This window comes from Aspergillus piperis, assembly GCF_003184755.1.
Source record: "Aspergillus piperis CBS 112811 unplaced genomic scaffold BO85scaffold_18, whole genome shotgun sequence".
In the NCBI taxonomy this organism is placed as follows: Eukaryota; Fungi; Ascomycota; class Eurotiomycetes; order Eurotiales; family Aspergillaceae; genus Aspergillus; species Aspergillus piperis.
In genome coordinates, this window is record NW_020291608.1 from 620,287 (window position 1) to 642,631 (window position 22,345).

The window sequence follows — 22,345 nt, forward strand, 5'->3', positions numbered from 1 at the left end:
CCAAGTCCCTCCACACCTCCCTACAACACCACCTCTACATCCTGAAACACAATGTCTACAACCACCAAACAACCAACATTCACCACAACCCTCATCCCACCCCCCGGCCCCTCCCCCAACCCACCACTCACCGTCCCCCCACCAACAACCACTCTCACCACCCCCACGGACCCCCTAACCACGGCCCTCCTCATCCGCCGGGACGTCTTCATCCATGAACAGAACTGCACGCCGGACGGTGAAATCGACTCGGATGATCCCCGCAGCTGGCAATGGGTAGTCTACGCACAGCACCAAGACGCTGAAACCACCCCCACGCCCGTGGCCGTTATCCGTCTCGTGCCACCACCCCACGCACCGCACGAGATCCTCACGCACCCTGAAACAGCATCGAGTCTCCCCAAATGGGATCTGAAAAGCGAGCCGTATGTGAAACTGACACGGGTGGCGGTGGTGAAGGAGTGGAGGGGGTATGGGCTGGGACGGGTGTTGGTGGATGAGGCGCTAAGATGGGCGGCGCAGAACCCGGGGGAGATTCAACAGGCGTTTAGGGATGTTGCTGGGGTCGAGGGGGAGTGGAAGGGATTGGTGTTGGTGCATGCGCAGGTGCAGGTGGAGGGGATGTATAAGAGGTTGGGGTTTGAGACGGATGAGGCGTTGGGGAGGTGGGATGAGGAGGGGATTGAGCATGTGGGGATGTGGAGGAGAGTGTCTGTTGGATCTTCTTAGATTGGGGGAGTCGTGTGTGTATAGTGTATGTATTGAAGGGATGTTAAGAGGATAGATCTACATGTGGATATACAACTACGTGGATAGAGGGTTGTTTGGTTGGTTGTTGAAGAAGTCTATTGCATATCATGATGATGTCAAACTCCACGGCTCATAAAGTAAACTTCACACTGAAGCGAAAAACAAGGAACCAACAAAGAGATCGCCGCGCATAAGCAACCATGACGGGGTATCCTGAGTAGTAAAAGGAGAACAAGATTAAGAAAAGAAGCCCCCCGCATCTCTGTCGACGATCTGTCGCAGCTCACAAATAAAAGATCAAACGCCCGTAAAGCCCATTAGCCATTAATCCGCAATTCATCCGAGCAAACTCCAAGCAATGACCGAAACCGTTGAGAAGACAAACCCAGACGGTGTAAACAGAAGCGAAAAGCGACAGAAAGTATGTTCTAAAACAGGTATGTATGAAGTGAAGTTGCTTCCCAATGTCGTAGTGTCAATGGACATTGGTGGTATGGACATGTTGTGTTGTTCATCAGCCGTAGTTGTCGTAATAAATTAAAAAGTGCTCCAGTTCCAGCCACGAGGGACGCTGGCAGCGATCTCGGTGCTCTGGGCCAACACTCCGGTCAGGGCGGGCTTCGCATTCTCGTCCGGCGAGATATCCGAGCGGTCGGAGGCGGTATTGTATTCTTCATTGTCACTGTCGGAGGCTCTGCTTTGAGCATCGAGCAGGCTCTGGATCTTGCTCAGGCGCTCCGTGCGAGATTCCTCCCAGCGCTGGTAGGCGCTCCAGCAGAGGTCGCATGCGCGGGAAGGAACTCCATCGGGGTGGAAGCGAGCATTCTGATCAAGCGGGACGACATGAGGAGTGTGGGAAGAGCAGAAGACATGGCCGCAATGGCGACAGTGGTGGCGGCGAAGGAAGAGACCGAAAGAGGAGCGGCAGGTGGGAGAGTCGCAGTTGGGGGAAGCAGAGTCCGCCTGTTGGGGAGGTTTGGTTAGCACAAGTTCATTTTTGCTTCTTTGCAAGGGGATCTTGTTGCAAGGCTGCCTGGATGTCGTCATGGCGATCACGCGATATCGCGCAACGCAATTATGGCGCGACCCGGAGCTCGGCTTGCGCCATGACAACACTATATAGTAGACGCGTCCACCCAGGGGCAAAGGGCAAAGGGACTGTAGAAGTGGTTTCACTTACTTTCCAATGATCACGAGTGGGAAGACCAGTGACCTCACCCAGGTGCTCATTCTTCATCCATTCATCCTCTGCCAGCTTGCTGACAGCAGGACCGCTGTTGTAGCTCTCCATGGTCGAACGACGAGTAACAGGTGCACCAACTTCGCCCTCGTTCAGGCTGTCGAGAGAACCGTGAGAACCGTGAACGCTGCGGGGAGGAGTCGGGGGAGAAGAGGCCTTCTGGGGACGCTCAGTCGGGCGCAAGGCAGCAGGAACGTAGAGAGGGCCCTTGAGGGGACGAAGTTGCTTCGACTGAAGCGGCAAGTGCTGATAGCGAGGAGAGGTAGGAGAGTTATCTGCGGGAGAGGTCTCGGCCGAGTTGACAGGAGAGGGATGGCCGTAGACGGAGATTTGCTTGCCAGTGAAAGCAGGGGCAGTAGTAGTCGCAGTCACAACGTGGGTAGCCATTTGAGATGATATCAGGTGTTGAATTATTATTGAGAAAGAGTTTGGGTAGAAGGTGTGGAGGATATGTTGGTTATCAAGTGTTGGTAGAGTGGAGAGTAGTTGAGAGGATGGAAGTCAAAAGTGGAAGATAAGGTGACAGTAGACCAAGTACTAATAGCAGCGGATGTTGAGGGAATTATGAATTATCGCTTTCAGTAAGGTGTCGAGTGAATCGATGGGTTATGATGCCAACAGTAACCAGAGAGGATTAGATCAGTTAATGGCCATTGACAGAGTAGCTGGACGGAACCAGAAGCGCATCGCAGTGGCAAGCGGGAGAGTGGTGGGATAAAGTTCGCGATGACGCTGGGATCTGGAGATAGGCGATATAGAGAGGATCGATCCAGGGAATCGGGTTGCAGCACAAGCAAACCGCGTGGGGGGGATGTTCAAGTAAGTGATTTAATAGTGAGATGATAAATAAGTTAAGTAGTGGGTGGGTGGTACTCGAAACGAATCGGGACGAGTGAAGGGGAAGGGGGAGAAGCAGGTGATAATGGTGGGCGATGAAGGGCTACTAATAAGAGAGCGAGACTCTACTCCTACAGGCACTCCCAGCAGGAATGGATGAATTATTAAGTGGCATCCGCCGGACGGGGATGGGGGGTGGGTGGAAAATGGGAAATGGGCAATAGGGAATGGGCGATTTTTTTGCCATGCATTGTGGAGATGCGCTAGTGGATGGAGACCCCGATGATAATAATAATTATCATTATCCTTGAACACGCTAAATTAACCCGACGAGCAGCGCAGTCTCGTCTGCTTGGACTCGATAGGTAGTTCCGACGGCGGCTTAGGTTGAGGCTAGAAAGTCCCGAAGAAAGGCAGGGAGTGGAGCCGTTGGAGGATCGGAGGCGACCTTACACTCCCAGAAAGTTACGCTTGATCGTGACGATGACTGACTGAAGTTACTTTCCCTACCCTACACTGTAAGTAAGTAACAAAGGGGGAAATATTATTACTTTACTTTTACTGGATGTATCTCCTACGACTTGAATGTTACTTTACTTTTTGGGATCTTATTTGCTTCTTCGGATAATATTCTCCTCTCTTCCTCACCCCTTTCGCCCTGCAAGATGTCATAAGAATGTGATCGTGACCTACTGATAGTTCATCTTATTCATGTTTCTTTCCTTTTCCCATACTCATTCCTTACTCGACTAACCATTGTTTTTCCCCTGGCGAATCCATAGCCGAGGACTGGAGGGAAAATCCAGGAGATTTGTTTGGAACTGGACGGACTCCCCGATCGTCCGGCGTTACCAATCCGTAACAGCAGATCGGACGGATTCAGGTTAGACTAACCCCAAACCAGCACGGCATTTTACCGAGGCCGCCCTGAGAAAGAGAAGATAATCTCCAAAGCCGGGATTTAGACGAATATCGGATACTACGCCGGAGTGTTACTCTGCTGGGTGTTTCCGATTGTCTTAATAGTTGGTATTATTATGATGGGGGATAATGATGACGAGAGATGCAATCTACTCGCTACCCTGTACACCGGCAATTCCTCCGTGATAGTCATATGAAAATGAAAATAAAGGTAATACATCCAATCTATCTACTTCTGCCCGGTTCTTGGCAGATACATGACATTTGTACCGGGTGGGTGGGATGGACAAATGCGGTGTTACTACCTGCTGCCCGTCCACGGTAATATCCAGCCTGGAGGATGGCTGCATCGCCAACCAGTCACTACCACTCGATATCCATCCATTCCTTCCCCCCCTTCCGCCGAAAGTCATGATGACAACAACCATGGATACTCTCCCCCCTGCTCTCTCTTGACCGCCTCTTGCTTCCCACCCGCACCGGGCATTCCTTCGATCGAGGATCTTCCGTATCTTTTCCCCTCCATACCGCTCATCGATGATTCATTCATCCCCGCGGTATGCACAGGGCGGCCCAGAGTCAACCTTGTATCATCCTTTTCCCACTCTCGACCCTGAGGCAATCAAGTATGCATCCCGGTCTAGTGGCAACAAGACTTGGAACACGGTATCATCATCGAAAATGGATTAATGCCCGCATCTGATAACTTTCCCTTTTGAGCCATCTCCATTGTTCTTCCCCCCACTACTCCTCACGATGTACACAGCTGTCCCCATTATTCTCCCCTTCTCCAAACCCACCAACTGCCAATATCACTCACTCTGCTGTAAGCACGGGAGTCTACCGGGCAAGGTACCACAATTAATCATGAATGAGGGTCCGCTTCTCCATTAAAAAAAGCGGACACCTAACGCGGACTCCAACCGCCATCGGATAGACTACTTTGTAATAGTGGCAGCAGCTGAAAGAGAGACAGACACAGACAGAGAGACACGCTTCTGAGCGACGGCTACAGACCACGGAACGCTCGACCGGTGAATCTCCCATCAAATCAAAATAGGGTGGCTTCTCATTGGCAAGCGGACTCCACCCGAGGTAAGACCCACTGGCCGCCTTGACCGCGATGACTTGCTCTCTTAGGAAGAGTTCACGAGACCACTGCTACTACTGTGTACATGGGTGTTCCCTTCCCAAAGCCTCGGAAGTACTAGGAATGGTCTATCCTATTCCCAATGATCACGGAAGGAGAGTCAGTGTGCAGTTACTACTTACTACACTACTACTGCTACTACTATTTACATATCCACACATACATCCACTGCTATCCCCATCCCCTTGCAAGCAAGACTCCATCAAGTCCAACGTCTTTCTGGCGGTGACAGACCGACCGTTGTGTCCGACTGCTCTCCCGTGCCAATCAATCCGATCGGATAAGAAACAGGGTGGTGAAGGGGAGATGAGATGGAACGGAAAGCATGGACTGGGTTTGGGTTGGATTGGATGGATGGCTGCTCAGAATGGGGCCTTTGCACCGGTGGGAGTGGAAACCAATTAGCTGGAGAACCGCTTTTCCCAAAGTCGGTGGATCCCTTGAACCTCGCCTCCGGATTGGAGTCCTCCTGCAGCTCGTTATCGCTGTACTGTGATTGGCTGAAACGGTCTTGCCACGTTGCCATTGGTCAGTGCCCCTCCAGGCCAGCACGGACAGTCCCCGAACCAGTCGCCTCTCCAGGGCGTCTCTCCTACTGTGCACTATAACTTTCATGACTTGGTGTCTTTGTCGGGCAAACTGCCTCGAGCAGATTATGTAACAGATACAACAAACCGCGTCGCGTGTAGACACCTTCGGTACCGCTTCGGGTTAGCGCTTCCGGTGCACCTCGGCCGTTGAGCCTTTGACTTGCCGCTGTCGACTTTCTTCGGCTTCCCCTTGCGCCCGTGGTGGATGCGCCTGACTATTGAAGCCGTGATGATTGGACTGGCCTCGTGGATTTGGGCCTGTCAAATTATTCACGGCGGCACACGACCGAGGCAAGTCAGTATTTTGATTGCTTGCCCCGGTGTGCGACTTGGTGCTATACCCAGCTGAAACCCGCCTCGAATATTCTAGTCGGCCTTAGTCTAGCAGCCGCTACGGTGAGTCTAAATCGGCAGAGGATCCCACTCCTGACAGGCCGCCTGCTGGTTGGTGCAGACGTGCAGCTCAGGATGTAAGACATCCGCGGACTTACATGCACCGTACAGCCTGGCCGTGAACTATCCTCAAGGCACATCCCTGCCGCTGCAGCTCTAGACCGGGTGCGAGGCGGTGACAGGATGTACCTAGTACCTGACTACCCAGGATTCCTCCCTTGGCTCCAAAGTGGCATTCAGGAATACTAGCTGCTTCATTTGTCCAGCTTAGGAAATGACGACGATGGCTTTGTTTTCGAGCAGGGATTCAAGCAAGTTAGGAACTATAACCGCTGTTCGTTATATGGAAGCGCCTGGAAAATGCGCTTGCGTCTCAATTTCGAGGCGATACGATACGATCGTGAAGCAGGCCGCTTAAGCGCTTCGCCGGATCGACCGCTAAGTAGACATCAAACACGGATGTAACCCAGAGCAGGCTCCTGCGTTAGCAACTGATAACTGAGGCGACTCCGTGTTTAGGCGCCAAGCTACGCATCAAGAACAGTCGATCCATCAGATTAGGAGACCGACGGGATTGATCACCCTTTCCCAGCAACCAGGTACATCCCTCCATCATGAGATGAACCCATCCTACTACGTACCCCTTATCGAGCTTCCATACGAACAGAGCAAAACAAAAACAACGCTCTTCAGACGGTTGGGAACTGCCAACCAATCATATTCACCCTATCAATAATAACGCGGGAACCATACTGTATACGAGTCCCTTTCCCCCATCCTCAACCACACGAGGAGGAGACGTGGTTAATTCTCGGCATCTCCAAACCCTACCATATCCGCGTAGCCCGACACCCTCCCCAGCCCCGAACCACGGTTCAGCGCACAGCCGGACAGACAGCTCAACGTCGATCCCACCCGAACAGGCAATCTCATCGAACACTCGTCGAAGCCTCCGTGCCCGAGAATTGCCCCTCACCGAGGAATTGCCTGCTCGGCCGCCCCTCGAAGGCAAAAATTCGGGGCGATGAACAACGATGATCCGAAGATCACTGGCGGTGGATGTCTGGGCCAGGGCCAACCGTACACATGATACGATCAGTGATCAGTAGAAAAAGTGGATGTGCATACGTGCCACAACTCACTGCCACTAGACTAAACTCACTCGACACAGCCGAGCCGACCAGACCAGCCTAAGATAAGCCCAGTCCTCTGTAGAGTATAGATAGGCAGTGCCGGGACAGCGAACCAATGTTTGCGATGGAGACTTGAGACCGCGTATTCTAGTTCAGTTGTTGGGTTGACTCCGCACCACTCGTGGATGTTTGTTTGTTGTTTACAACCTTAAAATAGAGTCGAGTATACGTATGTCGCTTGGCTGTTGTTTCTTCTAACGGTGAAACATCATCTTCGTTAATTCGTCCTGAGGATAACGCATGCCAAAATAAAATGATAATCTCTTTTGTTTTTAGGTGTTCTTTGTGTAACCATCACCAGGAGATTTTTAGTCCGCTGCAGAACTGCAGCCCAATTATTGGGTCGCTGCTTCATCCGATGCATCCGGATCCTGATCGGGTTAGATCGGTTGGCTCTCATCGTCCTTTCACATTGGAGTGGGATTAACGTTCACCTTGCTTGTTTGGGCGTTGTATGGCATACACTTTAATTTCGATTTATTCTCCATTTGATTGCATAGTAACCCATATCAACCAAGCAGGGGACTTGCATTTGTGCATATATATGCGTTGGCATTATTTACGGTGCGTAGCACAAATATATACAGCTAAGATTGAGCCGGTACCCCTCCAACATTGAACTTGGACATGAATTGGTAGCAAAACGATTAGGTCTCGTCCAAGTACTACTGGATATTATTGAAGAGATGATGGTTATTCAGTCCATAGTAGCAGTCGCACTCTAGCCCCCCAAGTTAATTAAACCTACATGATTGTACACAATTCAAACCTACCCAACACCCCTCCTCACCACACACTGCATAGTAACCACCCTGACGGACAAAGTACCAAAGCTAAACCTAGCACCCAAACAACAACCTGCTATTTACTAGTTGAAATCAATATGCTGATCACTGCACCCAGAGCCTCAAACTTCCCTTCCGTGCTCCCCCCAAGCGAAGTAAAAACCTAAAGCTATACGAATAAGGCTGGCTATCAAAACCTACTTTGTCCTGCTCAATCTACTACCCATCGTCTCGGGAAGTCAAAAAAAAGTACGAAGGTGTGTGCTTTGATGATGGCGCACGGTTGCTTGAGGTATCTGTGCTGAAGCTTCTGGCATGGTGGTGAGGTAATAGGTGCTGATAGCTAGCTAGCTGGCGATGGATGGGATTGAAGGAGCGAGGAAGGAAGGTTTTGGGCTGCAGTGGTGGTAAGTTGGGAAGGATTCGCTAGGGACTAGGGGCATGGTGTGGATATATTTTCCTTGAGTTGTGGGAGATAAGAAGTGAAGTACTACAAGTCTTTGTATAATTGGATGGTCTGAAACTGGATATGTATTTACTGGAATTCGTGTCTGAGTATAGAAATGCTAAAGGGAGATATTATAGATACTTCTATCTTTTTAATAGCAGTGCTAGATGGACATATTCAGTAATTCTAGACACCGTCAATACTGCCTGTATACTTACAAAACAAATAAACATCTCTTGGTTCAATACCAGATACCATCACATGCTATTGTTTAAACGAAGGTTAAGAATAAGACCAACTCATCAGCACATCCCTGTCCCTCTCTGGAATATACTCTCTTAGTTACCCCGCCACGAATGCCACCAGAGCCCCGCTACTCCGATGATGGCAACAGTATCGCCGCCTTCGGACATAACAGTGATTCTTTGACAGAAGACATACAGTAAATTCCCGCAACCGAGGAGGCGGGATCTAGATCGAGATCGAGATCGAGCTGGATGTGTCGGCGGCAAACGAGGGTAGATAGATATCTAGGCGAGCTCCTATTCTTTGCCGTGAATTATCATATTGGATTTGTCAAGCATCGACTATTTTGAATTGACGCGGAAGCACTAGTCCGAGTTGGTTTCCTCAGGCGTTGGATCTGTCTCGTGACCGGCATGGATTAGTGTTGTTACTTGTTGCTGTGGCGGTGGCTACTACTAACTTACTGCTAACCATCGACGTAGTCTCCAATCCACTCGATTTAGTTTCTCTCAGCTGGGGGCAACTGGTAGAATGGCGTGCTTTGTTCTGTAGGCGACCGGTGAATACTAACTACACTAACTAACAGAGGGTCTACAGTCCACATAGGTGATAGTCTAGACAAGGCTGTCCTGCTCTACGGCTTGTTGTTGATGCCCAAAGCGTCAATGGCGGGGTGATTTCCAGTTACCCCTCACTCACCTTTTCTTTGATTCTCGCTGCAGCCCCTCTTCCATCTATGATAGACACTCGCCAGCCGCGTCTGGCCGCCATTAGCGCTGCCTCAAGTGACATCACTACGGTGTTCCTCTTTTTGAGATACAGATGGATACATTGCACTTGAGTTGAGCACCCATGCACCTACCGGCCGCACGGTGAGTTGTTCTGTCTTCAATGCTGATGATTCAGTGCGGTGGAGTACCTATCGGCCGAGTACATACACACATCCTGGAATCCCCTCTGCTGCATACCTGGTATCTGGAGATAAGATCGGAAGAACCCCGCAGTCTGCCATCGTCCACATCTGCTGACCTGACTGACTGACTGACATTCATCCTCGTCAATGGAGTCAAGCATGGATTCCTCAGCCACAAAGGCCAACGACCGGGCCGAGCAGGGTCAGCCTGACAAAGAAAGGACCGCTGCGCTCGGAAGATTGCCAACTAGGGTCTCTGCAGCCATACTGAGTCACGCGTGAACTCCCGCCCCCTCTTTGTTCCGATCTCTATCGATACGAAGTGTACATAGTCGACTTTCCGACTCTGGCCGTGTCTTGTCTACAAGCTAGAACTGCACGCATCCGGACGCGCGGGCAGACGGACACGTGTCGGCCGTCCAGTATGCAATCCGTGCGTCATCTGAGGGCAGCCATGGGCTCGGGATCAAGGCAGTAAGCATACCGGCATCCAGCCAGGTCAGGTTCAATGAGCATTGACCTGTTCCGTCCAAGAATGATGTCTTACATCCAGCTGTCACCACTATAAGCTTCAAGGCCCGGTGCCAGTTGATGGGTGTGTATATACCCCGCATCCTGCAGCTAGCCTGCTCCGGGCCTGCCCGGACACATGCTGCTCATCTGCCGGGGATGTTACTTGTCCAATCGTGCTGGCTAGATAGTTTACACATCCGGCTGTCTCTAGCTTTTGACACGTGTGAACCCGGGGCTATCGCGGGTATGTCTTCTTTGATAACCTGCGACAGGTCATATAGAGTGTGCAAGAGGTCATAGTCCATGCCAGGACGCATGGCGCGCGGGTGATGACCATAGCTGTTATCCATCGGGACGTGCACGATGTTGGGTGTCTAGGCTATCATGAATATCGATCTTCGATGACGCCGCTGTGTTCTGCCCAAAAGGTGGTAAACTATCGGATATAGTGCTTCAGATAGCTTCTAGGCATGGCATCGTCCGTTCACATGTCAGTAGGACTAGCAGAATAGCTGCCATGGCACCACTGTCTCGACTGGCCTATTGTAGTACCCATTGCAAAGGATTCATTCACATGCCATTCTGCTTGACTTGGGCTTGAACGTCTTCACCTGCCCACCTCAGATCAATACAGCCCCTCACATAATATTTCTGTTCCTTTGTCAAGCCATCGCTTATCCAAGACGTCGCTGAGATGTGTCCAGCGAGACATGTGTCAATCACTCTGGATGTACGAGCCGACTAGTCACAGTGTCTATGTGAGCTGCAAGAGTGCAAGTCAATCATTTTGAGATATCGCAAGTTATGCATGCTTACTGCCTCTATCTCAACTCATCATTAGGACGAAAATGCCATCAATCTCATTACTCATTTCGAATCAGACCTGTATATCCTCAACCCAACTACTATGAGCGATAAGCTACCAGATAATGCCATCTATATAAGGCCCGTAGAGCAACGACAGTCAAGGAAAATACCAACCATGTCTCATATCACCCGAATTGCAGCCGCTCCTACTTGCCTTGCTCGAGACAGACAGTCTGATATCCCAAACAGACCCGAATCTCATAACTAGGTTGAGAAGCCAGTGGCGCTCTCTAGCCAATGGATACACCATATATGAACATGAACATCATCAGTATCTGACCAAGACGTCTATTTCCGCGGATTGACCTTAAGATTGCTACGAGCTGGACATATGTATATCCAGCCCAATATAACATCTAATGTTGAGTAAGGGGTAATGTTTGATGAGTACTATGCATATTATGAGTACTATGCATAATGAAGGATGCTGCAGAAACCGCAAGTACATTCTCCATCACGAAAGTAAATGTCAACCTCCTGAGTCTTATGTTTTTCCCTCCCCCAGATTCACACTGAGAAGACCAGGTCTGAACCAGAGATACAACTTCGATGTTTATCCAGAGCTTTCCCACAACCTGTTCTCCTGTTCATGGAGCTACCCCAGCCCGGGGGGACCAAAGCAAAAGAGTACATTCGTCAGGTTATGTGCAATTTCGGCGTGGAAGGGCTGGCATTGTGGAGAATGTGATCTCACTTCGACAGTGCCTTTCTCTTCATTCACACATGTGAGAAATTGAAGTTTCTGAATAGACGTGCTTTTTGTATATTGCTGATATTCTTGCAGATGGATACTATGCTAGAACTTCTGGGTCCAGGTGGATCAGAACAGACAAGTATATAGTGTTTTGAGGATGTAGAGTGGGAAAGTGGAATGTATTACTATGATGGTATGTCTATCGTTCACGGCTTCTATTACTAGCTTTTCTCAGTGTCCTTCCTTTCCCTTCTGAGACAGGCCACGGAATCATAAGTGCTGGTAAGCTAGGCACAGGTTAGGTTTCAATGAGTGCTAGTATGAAACTAGCACACCATACCAGGGACGTGAGATGGAGGCAGGCGTTTATCTATGGGATCAAGTCTAGTGCCTCTGGGCTGAAATATCTTCTGATGTCAAAGACAGCCAATGTTTCATGTCGTGAGCAAAATAGCATCCCTACATCATTTGAAACCACCAGCTAACCGAAACAAACCTCTCTCTAGCTGCAGACAGCTAGTCTAATTCCACGATCGCAAAACCAATGCCCATTTTACAAAGCCTTATTCCCTCCTCCCTACAGCCCTGTGCTCTAGACCCAACCCTCGCTAACCAACATCCGACCATCCGACCATTTGAAAACCAAACACAAAATCGACGAGGTCCAGAATCCAAAAGCAATGAATTAAACTTCAACCAGTCTCAATCTTAGCGTGTCGGAGCGCACTCAATCCCCACCGCGGAGGATACTTGAACTCCACTAGCGCAGCGTCCGTCTTACGCAGCGTTTTAGCAAGTTAAAAAGAAATCTAAATCAATGAGGCAGGACGAATCACGTTCCTTCAGTTTCAGGGTTGCCTGGCTGGGAGTGGAGTCACTTTTTCCTTAACTTCATGCGTGGTTGTAAACTTGTAAACTAGTTTAGTAGTTATCGCGGATGATGGCCGATTGCGGTGACAAATTGGTTTGGCTAAGCGGATATACTAACTACTGCCCCGGGATGATCTGTGCTCAGGGGTTCGGTCCGGGCGGCCCTCGGTTGCTTGGCTTGCTGGTGGTCCACGGATATAACATGGTCTGGGTTCGTGATGTTGGTGAGTGGTTCGTGATATTGTGAGGGTCGTGATACGAGGTTGATGGGATTAGGTTTGTTGGTAAGTACTACGTAGTTGCTGTGTGCTGCTGCTTTGGTTTGTTTGTAGGCAGACCCCGCGGTCATATGAGATGGGTTGGGCTAGTGGTGGAAACGGACCGGCCTCTGTCAATAGACTAGCCTTATGGTTAGCTTCGTGTCAGGTTGATTAGTTTGCTATGGGATTAATTGGTCTGCTTGGCGAGGAAAGTGGCTGGCTAACATTTTACCGGTAGGGTGTTCAGTTGAGTGGTGAGTGCGTGATCTCTCGCGGTGCTGGCAGCTGGAAATGCTTCACAACCGCCTACATAATAGGAGTCTAGCAGACTTTTCTACTAGCTGTAGCCATAAAAAACAGCTAATGGGGACAGTAGCCCATAAGGTCTTCAGCGGGAGTGTATGTTAAGCCGAATCAAGATGGCGAGATCAGGACACTGCAAGAAACAGAAGCAAGCTGGAGGACGACGATTGACAGTTGCAATGACCTTTTAAACATGCGGATAGCATTTCCACCAGTCGTGGTATTTGGCGAGGGGTCAGCAGACAGCTATGATGAGCTCCAGGCACTTCACTCAACTTCATAAGCTTTGTTCGCCGTCGCAGATGATGTGGCGAAACCTCCCGCGCCAGTTGTCCGCAAGGGATAACCATGTAGGGCTTGCTGTCTGAATGAGTGTCGGGGCAACGGATCCCATGGCCAGCACAGATCTCTGTATACTGTAGACTCGTTACACAGATTATGTTCTGTCCATTGAATCGAACAGTTCATCTTACAGTTCATTCCACATTCTGGTGGGTGGTGCATCAAGACCCAAACAACCGTACTAACACAATGACAATTAGAACCAGAGGTAGCAACGTCTTTTTCATAGGATTCTGATATCAATCAGCCGGTATGCAGGGACAATAGATCGATCGCATCTGATCTCGTGCCTGATCGATAAGCTCATCATCAGATTCAGGCTCATAATCTCGAATTCCTTCGTCTCCGTCTCCTGCATTCCGTTCCCCCGGAACCATGTCGATCCCTGCCTCCAAGCAAAGTTCATATCCAGACAATTAAAACAACGCATCAATTAAACTTTCAGGTCCGACCACTAGCATTGAACTAAACAGGGACTAACAGAACGGACAGACCGGTTCTATCCACAATTCCATTATCGCGTCCCGTCGTTGGCAACCGGTGCCTCTTGGCCTCCGATCGCGCATGCATTAGCGACAGGCTGTTTCTTCCCCCTCGTCGTACGATCAGTCATGCAGGAAAACTGTGTTCATTTAAATGGCAATTTAGGTTCTGAGTCCTGCATATTAATCGTGCTTTAGCTCGGAAAATTTTCTTCTGCTGCCGCTGCTGCTGCTGCTCCTGGCCGTTCTTTAAACATAATCTGTTCCTACTCATATCTCTCCATCCCTGTCTTTTTCTATGTCTGTGTGCTGAAGAAGACTGGAATCGACGAGCACGATGGAGTTCGAGCACGAGCCCAAGCAGCAGGTTGATCCTGTGGTGGCCACCGACTTACAACATTCCGACAGTCCATCCACCGTGGATGTGCCGATCAACGCTTCTGGCCACAAGCAGGAGCTCGAGCGCAATTTTGGCTTCATTAACATTTGTGGTTTGGCTTTGACTAGTGGAAACACCTGGATTGCTTTGGGTGGGAGTATTGTAAGTGACTTCTTCAATCGTTTTTATTTGATAGATGTCGTCATCTGTAAAGTTGCTTGTCTCCGACCGTCTGATAACTGATACTTTCGACTATCCAGGTCACGGCTATCTATGATGGAGGTCCGCCCGGTGTGATCTATGAGATGTATGTCCACTACCACAGCAATCCTATATCAAAGTCAATACTAATGTTCTCCCAGGATCGCGGCCTCTTTCTTCTACTGGTTCATCGCTGCATCTCTCGCTGAACTTGCCTCGTCCATGCCATCATCCGGTGGAGGTTCGTCTTTCAACATACATACACTCGGAACAACACACTGACCTCTACAGTCTACCACTGGGCATCCGTCACAGCAGGAAAATATGGTCGCGTCTGCGGCTGGTTCGCCGGCTGGTGGAACTTCCTAGCCTGGATCTTCGGTGCTGCCTCGACGACGCAGATTCTAGGCACGCAGGTCGTGTCCGCATACGCCTTGTTCCACCCCGACTACATTATCGAGCGCTGGCACGTCTTCATCGCCTACCTGATCTGCTCCATCCTCTGCTGCTTCCTGGTCGCCTTCGCCAACCGTGCCCTCCCCATGATCGAATCCTTGGGCGGATTCCTCGTCGTCGGTGGCTTCCTCGTCACCGTCATTGTCTGCGCCGTGATGCCCCACGTCAACGGACAGCCCTACGCCACGGACGACTTCGTCTGGCGCGACTGGCTCAACGAGGCCGGATATAGCAGCGATGGCTTCGTCTTCTGCCTGGGTATGCTCAACGGCGCCTTCGCCGTCGGCACACCCGACGTCATCTCCCATCTGGCCGAGGAGGTGCCCAAACCGGGGAAGAACATTCCTCTGGGCATGCTGGCTCAGTACGTTATGGGCTTCTTCACAGCCTTCATCTACCTGATTGTCATCTTCTACGGTATCACCGACCTGAACGCCGTTCTCGAAGCCCCCTACCTCTTCCCTCTGACCGAAATCTACCTCCAAATCACCGGCACCCGCGGCGGCTCTCTCGGCCTCATCATCGTCTCCATGCTCCCGCTCTTCGTCGCCATCGTCGGCTGTTACCTCACCTCCAGCCGTGTGCTCTGGACATTGGCGCGCGACCGCGCTACTCCTTTCAGTGGCTACCTGGGCCGGGTCAACCACCGCTTCAAGAACCCTCTCAACTCGGTGCTCGTCTGCGGCTTGATTGCGATCATTCTCGGCTGCATCTACGTCGGTAACTCCACTGCATTTAGCGCTTTCGTCAGTTCCTTCGTCGTCTTGACCACCTTGTCTTATTCCGCTGCTATTCTCCCGCACCTGCTTCGTGGCCGTCAGGGCATCCCCCGTGGATGGTTCTGGATGAGTGGCATTACGGGGTATCTGGTGAACACGGTCACTTGTCTGTATATGATCGTGTTCATTGTCATCTTCTGCTTCCCGTTCTCGATGCCTGTGGATGCCGAAACCATGAACTACACGTGTTTGATCACGGGCGGGTTCACTATCTTCATTGCGCTGTTCTGGTTTATTCGTCAGGGCAGCTATACTGGGCCCAAGGCTATTGCGCTGGAGAGTAGTGCGTTGGCTAAGGATGCTATCTAATGAAGGAGTAAATGTTATACTGTATATAAGGAGAGCAAAAGTCGGTTGATTTTAATAATAATATATATAATACGAGTGATAAACAAAAGCAGCTGTCAGTGCATTTTAGTATAAAGATGAGTACTAAACAAAAATACATGTTTATCGTCTTCGAAACCACAACATAGTATAACCCCCAAAAAACCATCTACTCCCTCTCTCCTGCACTAATCAACGCAACCCCAGTATAACACCCCTCATCCCTCCACACCACCTTCTTCTCCCCATTCTGCAAATCAACCCAATACACACTCCCTCCCAGATCAGCAACATATACCTTCCTCCCCTTCCTATCCAACTTCAACCCAATAGGCTCATTAAAATGCCTTGCCAGGATCTCCCTCGACTTCACCACCACCTTCAAACCGCCAACAACCTTGATCCTATTCAACGAACACCCCCACGGATGCTCCCCCCGATCGGTCCAATACAGCATCCCATCCTCCTCGTCAAACTCCAGATCAATCGGCTCCGGCAATCCCTCCAACACCAGTTCAACATCATTTCGACTGTCCGCCGTCTGTCCAGCCGGCACGTCCAAGCCAGCACGGAATATCTGCCCCTGCCCACCTTTACTCGGCCCCTTCTGCGTCCAATACACATGTCCGTTCTTCCGGTCCAATGCAATTCCCACACACCACCGTGTCATATCCCGGCGGTGGGCGGTGTTATCAAGTGCTCCTGTCTGTACCAAAACCTCATGACCGGTGCCGTCAAACCTCACCCGATGCACGCTCATTCCTTCGCGATCACAGAAATACACGTGCTGCGTTGTGTCGTCGACAACAGGCTGCTTTGGCGTATGCACTGTCCCTGCTGGGAGTAGGGTGCATATATTCTGGCCATCTAGTGTCGCCGAGTGCACGGATCCGTCGTGCGTGGATGTCGACTGCCCCATATTGGTCCAGAAGATGCGTCCTGCCGTCGGAGACACGTCAACCCCATCGGGGAGAGACTGGCCTGTGATAATGGGGACGGGCATCATGCCAGTGGTGCCCGGCTGGAACTTCAGTATCCTCCCAGCGGTGGAAACCTTCTCGATATCAGGTGTATTCGCTCCCAACCCAACATCAAGAAGATAGAGCAGAGGCCCTTGTCCCTCCTCCTCCTCCTCCTTCTCATTTACGTCCTCAGTAGAAGGGTCAGGAGGATACAACCCTCCCAATCCCTCAGCCTTCCTCCCGACCTTTCCAACACTCACAAACCTCTCCCTCACCCAATCCACCGTCAACTGTCCATCCAGTCCCCTCTCCCGCACATAATTCTCCTCAATATCAGCCACTGTATCCAGCCCAACCGCATCCATCAACCGACACGGCGGCAAACTCTCCTCCCCTCGGCCAAACATCTCCCTCCACAACAGGTCAATCTCCTTAGGTTCACTCACCCCCGCCGCCAGAATCATCAGTATCTCACGCTTAATCGCCGCCCAGAGACGATTGAAGATGAACCCTGTGGACTCTTTCCGTGCCGTCACGGGGATAACTCCACACTCACTCAATACCCCACTGAGCATGGGGAATACCCGCTCGTCCGTATCCCCGCAGGTCATTAACTCCACGGTCCGGATAGCCGGCGGCATAGTGAAGTGCATGTTGAGAAGAAGGACCCGTCGTGACAGTGGTAGATGACCGCCTATAAGGCGGGATTTGTAGCTGCTGCTGTTCGATGCAAGGATGCAGTCTGCTGGACTGTGCGCGTGGAGGTCTGCGAAGAGGGATTGCTTTAAGGGCAGGATCTCAGGAACGGCTTCGATGACTAGCCAGGCTGTGGCGACTGCTTCGGGGACGGTGGTAAAGGTTGAGATTCGGCCCGGAGATAAAGCTGAAGGACGAGGGCTATGGGTAGTAGTAGCGAATTCGTGGATGTGCGTCGAGATGTAAGTTCTAGCAGAGTCAAGGGCAGAGGGCGATGGATCGCTGATGTGCACGCTATAGCCGGCAGATGAGAAGACGGCGGCGATGCGGCGACCTAGAATGCCAGCGCCAATGATGACGACAGGACGGGCTTTGGAGGGATGGGTGATAGTAGTAGCTGCAGTAGACATTGTGTTCATTGTGAGGTATAGTAAGGATGGATAATAGAATAGATGGATACGAATTTTAAAGGCATAGAACGGATGAAGCACAGCAGAGGAACCATCTATCCATGGCGATAGAAAGACATCTTATATATATATACAGTCTACTACTAGATATCCAGCACCATAAGCTCCAATCCAGATTAGAAAATTCACATATATAGTTCCTTGTCCACTATTGAGGCCGCGAAAGCCGAAACCAAACCCTGGTCCAAACCCACAACGGAAACCGTTCGGAGAGCTTCGGACTCGGAACGGATACAGTTCGGAGAGTTGTATAAGCCATAGATTCTGATGACTATAGAACTCCACATGGCATTCTGCATTAGTCGATCGTGATTTAATGGGATATTTCGGTTATCGGCAGGTTTAGCTTACTAGATTGGGGGGTTTTGAGAAGAGGCTTTTCTCCGTTGTTGTGCCGGGTTCCGGTCAATTAAGTTAGGGATTAATGGGATGTTTTGATGGTGACGGGGTTATAATGAGGGTTGTTAGGGTTTGTGTATTGTTAGTATTCTTGTGATTACTACTGGAGGAGAGGATATACTTAGTCTTTGGATAGCTTTCGATACTTGGCGGGAAATGGTAGTCTGAGTCAGAGACAAGTTAATTAGGACTATACAGAATTGCAAGGGTTTGGTGCTACGACGTGCGGAAAAGTGGTTTCTCAACTTGGTGGCTCGAATGATAGACTAAATGGAGTATATACGTGATATTGAAGTTATTCAACTAATCTATCTATCAAAACAAAAACACCTGATCCCCAGCCTTCGCCACCGCCCCAGGCATAGTCCATCCCAGGTCTAACAACACCTTCTTCATAGCCCCCACCATCGGCGGAGGCCCACACAGCAGCATTTTGTTATCCGGTCCAGCAACAGGCAAATGCTTCTGAATAAGCTCAGCACTTACAAACCCTCGGTACCCAGTCCAGCCATCATCAGGCCTACTGAGCACATAATGCACCTGAAACCTATCCGGATGATTACGAGCAAAAGCCTCCAGCTCTGCGCGAAGCAAAATATCCTCCTCGGTATTATTAGCATACAAAAGAGAGATGCATGTATCAGTGTCTGTCGGATCTTCGCAAATGGCGCGGATAAGCTGGTACATAGGGGTGATGCCGGTGCCGCCGGCAATCATGCCGATGTGTTTGGCATACCGTGGGGAGTATTGCATGGCGCCCTTGGGGCCGCGGATCTCGATGGTCTCGCCTATTTTCATCTGCGCTAGGTGCTGCGTCATTGCGCCCTGCGGGTAGGCCTTTACGAGGAGCTCGATGCGGCCGCGGTCGTTGTTGTTCGATATGGGAGTGTATGAGCGTGCTACGCTGGTGCCGTTGATTGTCGCACGTAGGGCAATGTGTTGTCCTGTCGGGAGGCCGAGAATGTCGTCAGGGTTTGGTAGGGAGAATATAATGTGGTATACGTTCGGGGCGATCTCTGTCTTCTGGGTCATGGTGAAGGGTCGCCATTGTCGCGGGTCGAGAGGTTTCGGTCTCGGGATAGTGGCTGTCTTAGAAAGGTGCATCAGATGCGCGGGCTTGGATGGCCTATGTGAGGCATAGTGCGTGAACTCTTGCTGAACGTCTAGTTTCGTCGACGCCCATAGGCCTAGGCCAAGTGTGGCGGAGAATTGGACGATGCTGGCGAGGCCTGCACCTAACCAGAAGTGGCTGGCGTTATTCAAATCGGCACCCCGTGGGAGTTGGGTGAAGGAAAGCGCCGAGTGCTGCACAACCTGGAGGGCTTGTGGGGGTGTCATGCCTCGTTTATAGACTGTCACGATGGCTGTGACGACGAGACCGCCCAATCCGAGCTTGCTTACCGTGCGAAGGAACCCCCATGGAGAGGTCTTCTTCACATTGATGACAGCGGACTGTGATACTTGTTCGTAGTTTGGACGGTACATCTCCACAACCTCGGTTTGTTCCTAGACAAGTCAGGGTACGTGTTGAGGACAAGGGTGATTGTACTACCTCAGAAGGCAAGTCGCCAACAAAGTAGGGCTCGAGCTGCTCGCGCGCCTCGTCCGAGTGGCCGATTTCTTCAAACGCTTCGGTGGCATCGGTACCGGCAACTTCGATGAGGGTTTCTTTTCCACCGGGATGGTCTTCTAGGTACTTGGTAATATCGTAGACTACATTGACGGTCAACTTCCATACCCCGCGAAGGCAAAAGAGTAAAGTGACCGACCTTTGTTGTGGAGGACGATCCACAGGTCGTCGGCCGTGTTGTGCTTCTGCACCTGCTCCAGTGTGAAAGTCGCCATGGTGGATTGTGTGTTGTAGACTGGTTTATTTCGCAGAGACAGGGTTATTATATACATATCATTCACATCCTGAGTGTGATGTTTCCGGCTACCCGTGCAAACATAGCTGAGACCTGGGCCGAAGTTCGTGCGAGGTTCGTGCGAAGTTCGTACGAATGCCAGAAGGTGGCCCTTCACGCCACTCCAAGCAGACATTGGAGATGCAAAGGCCAAGTCTCGCCTTCAATCAAATATAAAGGTTACCCTTGCCAAAGAACCTGGTATGTTGTCCTGAAGCAGTCCATATTTCCCCTTCATCATGCAGTGTCATTTCTACCTCATAGGCGAAGCCGTCGCCACAGCGCAGTGTCTCGAAGTGGACACCCTTTGGAAGTTCGAGGACCTCCAACGCGCAGTCGGTGGTGTATTCCACGTTGTTCAGCCTACCGGCATTTCTTTCCACACCTCCTCTAATGATACCTTGAAGACGGTGTCCGAGGTGCTCGCGGCCGCGACGTCCACCTCGCCCGTCGGCCTGCGCATCGACGGTAACGCCGTGCAGGCACCACAGGGCCCGCCAGGCCTCCCGCTCGTTGGCAGCTTCTATGAGATTTATCCGGACCACCTTGGCAATCATTACCGGCTGTTCCGCAAATATGGCCCTGTAATCAAGACTACCAACATGGGCAAGACGATCTACCTGACGGACGATCCGCAGGTAGCAGCAGCGTGTTTCGCCGAGTCAGCGTATATGACCAAGAAGATCAATTCCGATCACCCACTCTGGGGCGTCAAAGACAACACAGCCATCTTTATCGGTGACACAGAGACGGAGAATTGGCGGCTGGCGCACAAGTTCCTACCACCAGCTATGGGGCCCAAAGCAGTGCGGCACTACACGGGGTTGATGCAGGAGTGCGCGCGCAAGTCGTTGCCGGTTTTCGATGAATTGGACGTCCGGGACGAGTCCTGGAATGTCTATCAGTACATGGTAAAATTGGCATCGCAGACCATTGGCCGCTTCTCACTCGGCAAGGATTTTGGCCACTTCGACGCCGTCGACAGCCCGCTGCACCCCATCGTCACCAACATTGCCAGTCTGCTCTCGCTCAACAAGAAAATCACAGCCCGCGGCGAATGGTATCGCCACATGCCCTTCGGCGACCCGGCCCGTTTGCGCCACGTCCAACACACCATCTACTCGCTGCTGCAAGAGCAGGTCGACAAGGTGACGGCCGAGTCGCGCAGCACCGACGCGCCCATGGCTGACGCCGCGTTGTCTGCTACCTGTGTCGTCGACTACCTGTTGCACGCGGTCGACGAGACAGGGGCACACTTCCCGCCGTCCCTAATTCTGTCCAACATGCTGATTGTGACGGGGGCTGGTTTCACGACCACATCGGCGCTGCTGTCATGGCTGATCTACTGCCTCGTCACGTACGAGGGTACGCAGGACCGGCTGTACGCGGAGCTGGTGGAATACGGTATTGTAGGCCCTGCTGGCGAGCGGAATGAGACGGCCTGGACGCCGGAACTGGCACACAGCCTGCCGTACATGGACCGGTTCGTTAAGGAGACGCAGCGACTGCACAATGCCTCCTTCCAGCCTGGCCGCACAACAAAGACCGACGTCATCCTCCCCGGCGGCTATCTCCTTCCTCCCAATAGCGTCATCGTGCCAGCCCTATATGCCATCCACACCAACCCCAAGGTCTGGCGTGATCCCTTCCGTTTCGACCCGGACCGCTGGGACACGGACGAGGTTAAAAGCCGCCACCGCTGCGCCTATGTACCGTTCGCAACGGGGCCGCGCGGCTGCATCGGCTTCAATTTTGCTTTGTTGGAGGTAAAGGTCCTGCTGGGCGAGCTGGTGAGTAGGTACGAGTTCGTTCGTGACGGCCAAGAGGCCATCGATTATGACCCAGAGTTCCAGCTCATTCGGCCTTTGAATTTTTATGTGCGGGCTAAGCGCCGCGCGTGATTGATAATTAGACATTGTGTATATAAGTTGATAGACAAAGTACTTTGTAGTGTATATCAGACGTGTTATGAATA

General features: G+C 51.2%; 7 protein-coding genes across 7 annotated transcripts; 3 read left to right on the forward strand and 4 right to left on the reverse strand.

The window, feature by feature from the left end:
- Nucleotides 1-51: 51 nt before the first annotated feature.
- On the forward strand, nt 52-729 carry BO85DRAFT_522694 (GNAT family N-acetyltransferase; the record flags this gene model as incomplete). The annotated part of the gene is made up of 1 exon (XM_025665281.1): nt 52-729. The coding sequence occupies one exon, from the start codon at nt 52-54 to the stop codon at nt 727-729; it is 678 nt and encodes a 225-aa protein (XP_025512711.1).
- A 558-nt stretch (nt 730-1,287) lies between these two features.
- On the reverse strand, nt 1,288-2,377 carry BO85DRAFT_378456 (FYVE zinc finger domain-containing protein; the record flags this gene model as incomplete). The annotated part of the gene is made up of 2 exons (XM_025656299.1): nt 1,288-1,713; nt 1,931-2,377. 2 exons carry the CDS (start codon nt 2,375-2,377, stop codon nt 1,288-1,290), a joined length of 873 nt encoding a protein of 290 aa, XP_025512712.1.
- A 2,531-nt stretch (nt 2,378-4,908) lies between these two features.
- On the reverse strand, nt 4,909-5,618 carry BO85DRAFT_452236 (uncharacterized protein). Its single transcript, XM_025660772.1, has one exon. The coding sequence runs from the start codon at nt 5,422-5,424 to the stop codon at nt 5,101-5,103; it is 324 nt and encodes a 107-aa protein (XP_025512713.1). The 5' UTR covers nt 5,425-5,618; the 3' UTR covers nt 4,909-5,100.
- Nucleotides 5,619-14,029: 8,411 nt separating this feature from the next.
- On the forward strand, nt 14,030-15,997 carry BO85DRAFT_403550 (choline transporter). Its single transcript, XM_025657232.1, has 4 exons — nt 14,030-14,338; nt 14,437-14,483; nt 14,539-14,618; nt 14,669-15,997. Exons 1-4 carry the CDS (start codon nt 14,135-14,137, stop codon nt 15,919-15,921), a joined length of 1,584 nt encoding a protein of 527 aa, XP_025512714.1. The 5' UTR covers nt 14,030-14,134; the 3' UTR covers nt 15,922-15,997.
- A 111-nt stretch (nt 15,998-16,108) lies between these two features.
- On the reverse strand, nt 16,109-18,007 carry BO85DRAFT_461975 (3-hydroxyacyl-CoA dehydrogenase family protein; the record flags this gene model as incomplete). Its single annotated transcript, XM_025661819.1, has 1 exon — nt 16,109-18,007. The coding sequence occupies one exon, from the start codon at nt 18,005-18,007 to the stop codon at nt 16,109-16,111; it is 1,899 nt and encodes a 632-aa protein (XP_025512715.1).
- A 774-nt stretch (nt 18,008-18,781) lies between these two features.
- Nucleotides 18,782-20,311, reverse strand: BO85DRAFT_378757 (uncharacterized protein; the record flags this gene model as incomplete). The annotated part of the gene is made up of 3 exons (XM_025656312.1): nt 18,782-19,972; nt 20,019-20,179; nt 20,236-20,311. The coding sequence occupies 3 exons, from the start codon at nt 20,309-20,311 to the stop codon at nt 18,782-18,784; spliced, it is 1,428 nt and encodes a 475-aa protein (XP_025512716.1).
- A 298-nt stretch (nt 20,312-20,609) lies between these two features.
- On the forward strand, nt 20,610-22,271 carry BO85DRAFT_480270 (cytochrome P450; the record flags this gene model as incomplete). Its single annotated transcript, XM_025662998.1, has 1 exon — nt 20,610-22,271. One exon carries the CDS (start codon nt 20,610-20,612, stop codon nt 22,269-22,271), a length of 1,662 nt encoding a protein of 553 aa, XP_025512717.1.
- Between the last annotated feature and the right edge of the window lie 74 nt (nt 22,272-22,345).

Excerpts from the sequence above, each read along its gene's own strand:
- BO85DRAFT_452236 (XM_025660772.1), bottom strand. The coding sequence starts at position 5,424 with ATGGCAACGTGGCAAGACCGTTTCAGCCAATCACAGTACAGCGATAAC.
- BO85DRAFT_403550 (XM_025657232.1), top strand. The coding sequence starts at position 14,135 with ATGGAGTTCGAGCACGAGCCCAAGCAGCAGGTTGATCCTGTGGTGGCC. Across the intron at positions 14,484-14,538 it reads CCCGGTGTGATCTATGAGAT|GATCGCGGCCTCTTTCTTCT; the intron begins GTATGTCCACTA and ends ATGTTCTCCCAG. Across the intron at positions 14,619-14,668 it reads CATGCCATCATCCGGTGGAG|TCTACCACTGGGCATCCGTC; the intron begins GTTCGTCTTTCA and ends TGACCTCTACAG.